This window comes from Lactuca sativa, chromosome 5 (genome assembly GCF_002870075.4).
Source record: "Lactuca sativa cultivar Salinas chromosome 5, Lsat_Salinas_v11, whole genome shotgun sequence".
Taxonomy (NCBI): domain Eukaryota; kingdom Viridiplantae; phylum Streptophyta; class Magnoliopsida; order Asterales; family Asteraceae; genus Lactuca; species Lactuca sativa.
Window position 1 is genome coordinate 2,621,630 of NC_056627.2, and position 10,871 is coordinate 2,632,500.

The 10,871-nt window shown below is 32.3% G+C and overlaps 1 protein-coding gene across 1 annotated transcript; it reads left to right on the top strand.

Annotated features, from left to right (window-relative positions):
• The first annotated feature begins 2,893 nt into the window (after window positions 1-2,893).
• Window positions 2,894-10,526, top strand: LOC111895143 (uncharacterized). The gene is made up of 3 exons (XM_023891239.1): window positions 2,894-2,947; window positions 9,729-10,061; window positions 10,116-10,526. Exons 1-3 carry the CDS (start codon window positions 2,894-2,896, stop codon window positions 10,524-10,526), a joined length of 798 nt encoding a protein of 265 aa, XP_023747007.1.
• The last annotated feature ends 345 nt before the right edge of the window (window positions 10,527-10,871 follow it).

Genomic DNA, 10,871 nt, shown 5'->3' on the forward strand with positions numbered 1-10,871 from the left:
TTGATAACCAACGTTCTTCTTTGGAAAAACTGTTTGTGAATTTGAAAATTGATTTTGATAAGGAACATGATGATAAATTCTTTCTTTATTTGATCGAAAATCACTTCTTTGAAAATTATTTTGTGAAAATCTTTGATTGTTAGAATGCTTAACAAAACCTTTTTGTTGACTTTTCACATAATTCGCATGATAAGAAGTTTGAACATTAGATTTTTGGTTTGGTTTCGAAACATGTTCCTTTTCTTTAGAAAAATCTTTTTGTGATTTTGAAGATTTTGACATCTATTTCTTTTCACCAAAAGATGGATTTTGGGATCTAGTCTTAAACGATCCAGACTTTTTCTTTTTAGACTTTTTGGAAGAAAAACTTTGTTGTTTCTTTTTAGACACATAAGTATTCCGATAAGCCTTATTTCGTGCTTTATTCATTGAAATCCCATTTTCTTGTGAAATCTTTTGAATATTTTCTTTTTGACTTTGAACTTTTTCAATTGGTTTTTCAGAAACTTTAACGTTTATTTGTTTTTCAACTTATGACATTTCAGTTTTAACCACCCAAGTTCAACTTGGCTTTTGTCTTTGAAAAGTGTATGAGTTTTTGGTAAGATAGTTCTCAATGGTGCTTTGATTTGAGAAAAACCCTTTTTGATGAAAATTTGGTTTGGAAAGACAACCTTATCAGTGCACTTGAAGTTTGGATAAACCACAGAATTAGGTTCAAGATAATGTGAACCTTTTTCTTTCATAATTGTGTCAAATTTCTTTGATTCTTCATACACCTTATCTTCAACAATTAGAGGAATTTTAGTTTCTTTTGAAACATTTGAATCAATTGTTTCCTTCAAAACATCGTCATCATCGTCACTATCAGTCTGACTATCTTCGATAGTCACATGGTCAGGGTCAAAAACTTTCGAAGTAGAGGGTTGGTGTTTGTCAACTTTAATATTCAAATCATGACATTTTTCTTTACCCTTAGCTAATGATTTGACATTAATGACAGATAACTGAGAACAGTCAACAACTTCCTCTGCTTCAATTTCACTGATATTGTCATCTTCGATATCAGCAAAGTTGTTTTGGGAGTCAGAAGTCGAATTCTCAGTCATTTTCAAAATCTTGATTTGTTCATTTACAGTCAAAGTCTTATTAACTATATCAACAAGATCATTAGCATCTAGATGTTCATATATTTTCACTATTCCATAGGGATATCTATTATCGCGGACTTTATCAAAATCAGAAATAGTCATCTCACAATCATAACAAGTTGCATCTAGTTTTTCCTTTTCGAAAGATAAGAATGCTAGAATCTTCCTATGTTGTTATTTACTTATGTCACTAGAGTGATGCAATTCAGTTAATTTATAATAGAGTCTTTTAGAAGAATTAAGGTAAATATTCCTTTGTTTTTATAAAATCCTATTATCTGCATTCAAACTATATCTATCAATCATGATGTTCATTATTTGCAACTCTAGATGGTCTATTTTAGCCTTCTTCACCTCCAACATCCTTTGGGTTTCTAGTAACCGAGTACTAGATTTTTTAGCCTCATTACTAGCAGAAATCCCTAGATTATTAACATAAGTAACAACAACATCAAACTTAGTTAACATAGAATTATAAGTACTTGAAGAAATATTAAAGGATTGAAGTAGAGAACGTACCTTCGAAATCATTGGTGCATTGTCCCCTGATGTCGAAACAAAGTAACTACCAAGTGATTTTCTGTTCTTCATCCTCCTCATACCTTGCAAACATGGCTCCATGCGTTGGATTCCTCATTTCTTCTTCATCCGAGCCTGAAGACCATATTTGGTATTTTCCCTCATCCTCATCTTCTCCTCTCGCTACCAGTGACATCCCTTTCGATTTTTCCCTCACTTCTTCCAGCCTTTCAGAATAGTATGCCTCATCCTTAACCATATTCTTCTTTTCTTCTTTCTTCTTCAGCATGCAGTCATTGGTCATGTGATTTGCTCCATGACAGTAGTGACAATCAATTCCCGGATCACCCTTTATCTTTTTTTCTTGTTTCAAATCTTCACCCTTAACCTCTTTCTTCTCAAATGTCTTCTCATCACTAACTTTCCCAGTGTTACTTCCTTTCATTTCACCAGCTTTCGACTTAGCATCGAATGGTTTCTTATAAAACTTCTTTACTTTGTTGTTCGAGTAAAAAGCAACTGCTTCGTCATCAAAGTTGACGATAAGACCTTTGTCTTCAGAGCTTTCCTTTTTCAGTAGCTTCCATCTCACCTACTCTTCTCGATACCTTCGAAGCCAATGCTAATGGACCTCCCAGATTGATCTTTAACTCTTCAGCTATTTCATTCACTTCAGCTTCGTGAGCTTTTAGCAGGTTGTAATGATCATTAAGAGTCAAATAATCGAAGCTTTGTTGTGTCTTCATCATTAAGCTTACATTCCTCCACTCCTTGAGAAGCCCTATTGTGAAAGTAAGGTTGTATTCCATAGCAGACCTAGTAATTCCATCCCTTAATTCAATCAGACATTGCTTGACTGAACTAATTTTGGTCTTCTCACTACCTTGGTACTTTTTCTTCAGTGTATTCCAGATTTGTTTTGAGGTTTTGCAGGTTTGAACGTAATTATACACCATAGGAGGAAGAGCACCATGAAGCTCTCATGCATCTTTTCTCAATCTTTTGTAACCTTTCAGTTTGTTCAGTAACACTTTGAGTTGATGCAAAATTACCAATGCTTTGAACATATGGAGATGGATAAACATCATCAGCAATGCACTTACATAGCTCTTCATCGAGTTCATTCAAATAATCCTCCATTCGATCCGCCCATTGATCGTAATACTCTGGAATAAGCATAGGAATCTTTTTTTGAAGACCCTAGCAAATGAGAGAAAGAAGTCATGGTATTCATTTTGAAATTAGCCATTGATGTACTGACGATTTCAGAGAAAAGTGTAACAAATTTGAGATTAACAAGATGAATCAAAAGCAAATGAACACCAAACACTCAATTTGTCAATCGAAATGCATAATCAAATCAGAACTGAAGATCAACAAGGATTTTCAAGATCAAAAGTGCGAAAACTTTTGAATCTAGAATGAGATTCAAAAAGCTTTTGAGACATAAGAAAATCAAATCAAAACAGTTTGATTCCTACTCTGATACCAATTGTAGTTCCAATTGAATCGAGTAATCAAATAAAATCAAAGTATGAAATGATTTAGAACACCAGATCTAAATATAATTTTTTTGGCACGTTATATTGCTTGATCAGTTGAATACAACAGGAAAAGAGAGATGATTACAATCAGGATAAGGTTCTTAACCTCTAAAAGTATCCTTCCCATATTTATAGGGAAAACTGAAAGCACAAAACATATAAGGACAGTCGACATTTAAGCTTCGTTACAAAGTAGTCCTTAAAATAAAATACAATCCAAATTCTACATTACAAGTAACAAAGATAATTTCGACATCTCACAACCTTCGAACCCCAACAGGGTGTGGATACCTTTCTTGTCACAATGTGTTCGAAATCCCGGAGGGCAGCAGATCCCACATGAACTCCGCAATTAAGCGTGCCCGAGCGAGAGCAATCCAGGGATGGGTGACCCCTGGGAAGTTTTCGTGTCGGGAGCCCAAAGCGGACAATATTGTGATATGTGTTAGAGGGGATGTTACAAATGGTATCAGAGTTGGGGCACGGGTCGACGTGTTCGACGGGGACGTCGAACCCTATAATGCAGGGGGGTGAATGTGGGTTGCACCTAATCCTATGAGGAAAAAACATTTCCTTACAAGGGGTATGGATACCTTTCTTGTCACAACGCGTTTTAAATTCGTGAGGGCAACAGATCCTATAAGAACTCTACAGTTTAGCATGCCCGAGTGAGAGCAATCCAAGGATGGGTGACCACCTAGGAAGTTTTCATGTCGGGAGCCCAAAGCGAACAATATTGTGATAGGTGTCAGAGGGGGATGTTAGATATCAATTCAAGTTTATACCAATTATATTTATGGTCTTAGACAACCAATCCAATAGTTTTTGAGGCTTGATCAAATTCAGTTCAATGTACAATGTGAAGGTTCCTCCAAAGGAATCTTCTATCTTGATCTCTTTCAAGATGCTGTCAATATATGCATAAGTATATAAATTTTTAACATTAATTTCAATCTATCCAGATAGATTTTACATTCCAAGAATGTATCTTCTCATTCTTAAGTCTTTCATTTTAGAAACACATTATGAGTCAAAGTGAAAGGGTATGTCATGGTTAGAATGTAATTTCTCATGATTCAGTATGTCTCATTCATACAAGATTAGGAATGTCACTATGCTCCCACTAGTTCTTAGTAAACACACATCTTATATTCATTTTGATATAAAAGCATACCTTATGGTTATAGATAAAGATGATGATTGCAACATTGAGATGTTTGCTTTATATCCACAAGTGGATCTCAAGCTCTACACATTTTTTTTATGATAACATGGATTAAGAAAACCTCCAGGCTAATCTATATAGATATATTCTACTAGATGTCTATTAATAAAATCGGTATTTTTTTGAAATCTAGTTGCTATATCTCATATTAAGAATATGAATTTATAGTAAACAATTTCCCTGTTGATCTAATCATAGCTACTTGTGAAAAAAAAAGGTTTGATCACAGTCAATGTCATGAGTATGATAAATACCATAGTCAATGACATGAGTATGAGAAAATCCTTTTATAACAAGTCTTGCTTTAAATTTGTATCGTTATCCATGTAGTGTATTCTTTCTAGAATAATCACTTTCTACTTCTACCCTTGCTATAAAGAGAAATCTCAATCAACACCGTACTTGATTATCATAGACGAATTACATCTCATGTTCATGACTCTAAGTCATTAATCAAATTCGAGATCTAACATTGCATCTTGGTATTTGATGGATTTACTAGAAACCATCAAGAAAATCTCATCAATAAGAGATTCCACAAAGTCATATATGATTTCTACCAATAAAGAAAACAATTTGTGTTTGTGAATAGCTATTATTCATGTTTAACAATCCCTTTTTAAAACTAGTACCAATTATTACTACATCAGGTAATGGTTCTTGAGCTACTTCAAGCTCCATGTACCTCCCACTTGCTTTGTCATTAGAAGCTTGCTTTTTGCTAAGTTAGCTATCATAGGAATAAGAAAAACTTATTCTTAGTGGATTTACTTATAATAATCTAAAACATATTTAGAGTATTATATACAAATATGTATTTAGTAGATTTTTGGTTTAAAGCTTTAGGGATGGAGCCCTTCCATACAAAATCTTATGAAGAAAATGTTATATCTACTAGTTAACTGGTGTTTGCACTCAAGGTACAATTGATAGTGTTCTAGGTGTGATCCCAAGGAAATAAAAGGAGGACATTTCTACAGATTTGAAACAAAATCATATCATGTAAGATTTAATTCATTCTTTATTATCACTAAGGCCTTAGATAGTTCTTTCCAGTTTGTATCTAAACTTTATATTTCAAACCTTCAACAAAGATTTCACAATTATGTTTTAACATGTAAAATATAATTTATAACTACTATAGTTGTTAATAAGTTGATTTGGTATCTTATGATAAATCTTAGACATTCACTAGAAAGAAAGTCATACACCATACTGTATAGTTCCTTAATTATTATTTTCTATACTACTTAGTGAAAATATCATTAGGAATCTTTTATATATAAATAAGATTTACATATGTCAAATAAACTATATTATTTTCCTTCAAGGATCCCTTTCTTGAAGTTGGAATATGTAAATGTCATTTATATAATAAATATAACAATATCAAAGATGAGTTTGATTTAAAACAAGTTTAAGTCAAAAGTATTTTGTATATATAACTTGTTATTTATAAAACATTGATATTTACTTTATAATTCTTATTAAGAGATCTAGTCTCATAAAAAGAATTTTAATCATTTCTGAATATGAAGGTGATCGTTATGAAAAACGATTTAAGTAAATAATCAATCATTCATAAATTAAATTTAGACATATGTTTAGGCAATCTAAATTAAAACATGCATTGTTCCAAAACAAGCATTGTTTCATATTACAAGTACATTATGTTCCAAGCATAATAAACTAGACTCCGAGAGTGTAGTTCCAACGTGATTGTGCTCAACTGGTTAGTCTTCTGTAATATTTGCAAGACATTTAAAAATATTAAATTAACATTTAACTACCAAGTACCTAAGTATTATATGAAACGTATGAGTTCTATCTAGTAGATGCCCTAAGTACTAGTTTTTTCCAGACTTTCTTTCCAGATAAGAGGAGCGGTTCCTCTTCCAGTGTCCAGTTTCTCCACAATAGAAACAAGATCCATCTATGTGGGCCTTATTGGATTTCTTGGGCTTAAAGGTGTCCAGTCTATAAAACGTGGGCCTCATAGATCACTCAATGTGATTCTTTTGGGCCTTCAACTATTCCTAGTTTGATGTTAGAAACGTCTTTAGCATCACAGTGATGCTTTTACTAGGTATCATGTTCAAGCTTATTGCTCAAATCAAATAGTTTAGGACTTGGACCTTTAAGTGTATACAATTTCATATTTCTCACAAGATTGTCTCTTAAGACACGAAACCATTCATTGAAGTTGTATATAGTGAATGTTATTGTTTCATTAAGTCATTAAAGAAAATGACAATTTCATGGTAATGAAAATAGATTATTTAACTACAAAGTTTTAACAAAATTCATTAAGTATTTTCAATATTTAAACTCTTTACTAATTAATACCCTTTTAGTTTCCAAAAACATTAATTATCAAAGTCTAGGATCCAAGTTGCAAAACAAATAAATAGTTAGGTATTCTTTATCCCATCCACTTTAATTCAACCCGATAGATATCGATTATCAATTATAACTTACTATATAACTCCTAGATTTATGGGACCGCTAATAACAAATTTAATTAGACATGTTTGATCCCATTTATGCCTCAGAACTCTCTTGATTAGGTATCCTTTATCACAAATGATTTCCGATTAAATCATCCAATTTGAAAAACTTGTGTAATCGGCCTATAACTTGGTTATAGAAATCACGAAGACACCCGACCATCAAAAGATAACACTAAGCGGTTATGTATCCTTTATCTCACTAGTGCATACAAGAGATTTGCGAGTGTTCTTTAAAATTGATTGCATAGATTTGAGGTTTGTAAAAGAGTCTTTTATATTTTTTATAATTCTAGTTTTAAAAAACATATGATATCATGGCTATGACATGCATATAATAAACCATGGTACCAATTTTCAAAAAAAAAAAAGCCTCTTTTAAAGGTTCTATACAAAAAGCTAGTTTTTATATAATTTTAACGTGATTCAATTTTAATAACCGGTATTAAGTTTGAATGCATTTGAACCATTTATATTTTTAATAAAACTTCATTTTATTACTTATATATTTAGAGCTTGTATAAGTTATAAAAACCACCATTTTAAAAACTTATATTTGAGTATTTCAAAATTTGATGCTATTAACATTTTTATAAAACCGGATTTTACTTTAAAACTAACTTGTTACATCTTATGTCTACATTATAAATTTTGAAAACCAAACTCCATGTGATGTTTATTTTGTCTAAAATTATTTTAGCATGTAAAAAACTAATTTATTAACCACACATAATAATTGCATAAAATAAACAACAAACATGCATAAAATTATAAGTGCATAAAGATAACCAACTAATGACATTTTTTGTGAGCCAACACAAAAAATGTGAAGTCCATTCCTAAAGGGAGACTTTAAGGGACCAAAAATCTTCTTGTAATGTTGTTGTAGAAGCCCGCACTTGAGTAAACAACATTTTCTTGCAAAAGATTGGAAAGGCTTCTTGAAAGCAATATTTCAACAATTGTCACTAAAAGTCCAACATCCCTCTATAAATAACATTAGTGACACTTTTCAGAAACTATCACTAACTTTCAGCATGTGGTTAAACTTGAAAATTGCTCTTTGGTCTTCAAAAAATGGCTCCAACTTCATTTATTGTTACATTTTTGTACAAATAAATTATTTCTAACAACTAATCTATTATTTACAAAAGAAACCAAGGAAACTAATCTATTTAATTTATTACATACCATATGAATAAATAAATTATTACAACTATTTTTATAAAACAACCAACACAACAACACAACATACACAATGGTCATTGGCTAGTTTATGCATATCATACATATCAACATACACATTAAACAACATACAATTTTAAATGACAAAAGATGCATGAAAACTTTTGTCACATAAAATAACAATTATAAAGTTGTCATAGAAAATATGTATGAACTTGTTTTTATACAAAACCAAGTTATCCATGTTCTCCAAAAACTAAGATTTTCAAAAAATTAAAAAATCTAACCGGACTTGCAAGATGGCTCTTAATACCAATTGTTGGGTTCTTATTCAAAAATTAGTTTAATAAACATAAGAATTAGGCAACGGAAGACTTATACATTTTGAATAACATAAACAAGTTAAACCTACCAAGGATCATCTTGCAAGGTGTAGAAAGATTAAACACCAACTAAAGAAAGAATGAAGAAATTACAACCTTTGTAGTTCTTTGGATCATCATGAGAGACTTGGAAGTTGATGAAGAATGATGAACTTTAGAGACACCAACAAGTTGTCAACTTGATTTAAGATGATAGTCTTGTAAGATTAAGCTTGAAGTTCATAACCAATATGAACTTTAATAGGAAAAAAAAAGCAAGAGATTTAATCTTCCAAAGATGAACAAAATTGAGAGAGAACCATGCATGTCACGTCTTTTCTAGCTAAAGAACAAAGAAGGGATGAAAGCCTTTCTTAAAAGAATATATATTACACACAAGTCCTTAACTAGTTAAGCACTTATGTCCCTAAAGCTAGTTTGTCACCATACCTTTAAGACAAGGCATGTTTTTTATTAAACTGAAAATACATATATGATTAAATCAAGTAAAAATCATATAATTCTTTTATCACAGATATCAAATAATATAGATAATAGGCAAACATAGCATTTAATCATCTAGATATTTTCTATATGTATATGTATGTGTGTGTGAGTGTGTGTAAGCTAAAAGTAACTATGCACTCACTTATTAAAGTGGATGACTGCAAAGTTGGGTAGCGTTTCGCTTCAACACCTATACTTTTGTAATAATGAATCAAGTGAACTAACCTCAAAGTAATAACCGATTTGATTATTAGAGGGTATTAATAATACCTTCAGGATTTAGTTCACCACATATTTATTAGTTTTATTTATGTAATAACGCTAATATACCTCACTGGGAGTAACCAGGGTTTTTCTTTTAAGGAAACTACGTTTAACAACGGATAACCAACAACCTACTTTTAGGGAAAATATAGGATTTTCCCGGGATAACCCGGCCTTTCATAAACGGATTGTTTAACAAGTAACTAACGGATGTTCATATTCATTCCACGACACCTTGGATTGTACATATTTTGTATGAATTTGGAAGTCATGGAATGAATGGGTTTTCAAGCATACTTTTCATAAGAAAATATAGGATTTTCTTGAGGAACACTTTTCAAAAGGATCAAAGAAACATTTTCCACCAAAACTAAATGCTTATGAACTCACCAACTTTATGTTGATATTCTTTCAAACTGCTTGTATTCTTAGGAAATCGGTAGACAGATACTTCTTGGACTTAGAGCACCCTGGAACGATTCCGCCGTTCTGGTTTTCGGTGTGTGACAACAACCGTCTGTAATTTTTCGGAAAGCATGGGAGTTGTTCTGGGATTGTTGAAAGGTTTCACAGGATTAAGTGGAGCCATCATGACACAAATCTACTTGGCTATTTATGGGAACGATTCGAAATCGTTAATCCTGCTAATTGCCTGGCTCCCCGCGACGATTTCTGTGGTGTTTGTATACACGATCCGAGCGATGACCCTGGTGAGACAACTGAATGAGCTCCGAATCTTCTACCATTTCTTATGCGTCTCGGTTTTTCTAGCATTGTTCATAATGGGGATGACGATTGCCAGAATATTGTGACGTTTTCACTATTACTCTGAATATTTTCACGTTTCCAAGGTTAAAATCGAGAATATGAATCAGAATCATGAACATCAAACCATAAATCCCACATCATTGGAACTAGATAATCCAAATCCAAAACCAAAAGCGAAAACATCTTGTTTTGTGAATGTGTTCTTGAATAAACCTAAAAGAGGAGAAGATTACAGTATTCTTCAAGCACTTTTAAGCACATACATGTTAATTCTATTTGTTGCAACTTTTTGTGGGCTTGGAACAAGCTTAACCGTAGTAGACAATTTAGGTCAAATCGGCGAATCTTTAGGTTATCCTACAAAGACCCTAAAATCATTCGTTTCCCTTTTAAGTATCTGGAATTACTTCGGCCGGATCTTCACCGGATTCGTATCAGAAATCCTCCTGGTGAAATACAAATTCCCAAGAGCACTAACAGAGCTCAAGAAGTAGAAGGGTAGAAGAAAGAGACGTTGGGGAAGGTTGGGGAAGAAGATAGCAACGGTGGGGATCTTTAAAATGAATTATGCCAAAAAATGGTTATGCAAAAATGGTCCCTTACATATGAAATGACGGATTTACCCTCACATGTGAGGCACTTGAGGGGATTAACAGATTTTTTTTTAACGGGAGTTAAGTCATGGGATCAATTTCATATACAAACCACTCCAATCAGACTGTGGATCCAAAAAAACTCGGAATTTGGACTAAAACCCAAAAAATTTGCATACCACAGTGAACATTTTTGCAATTTTGTCTATTGTGAATAATAATTCTCATATGATTTGTTTAAGAAAA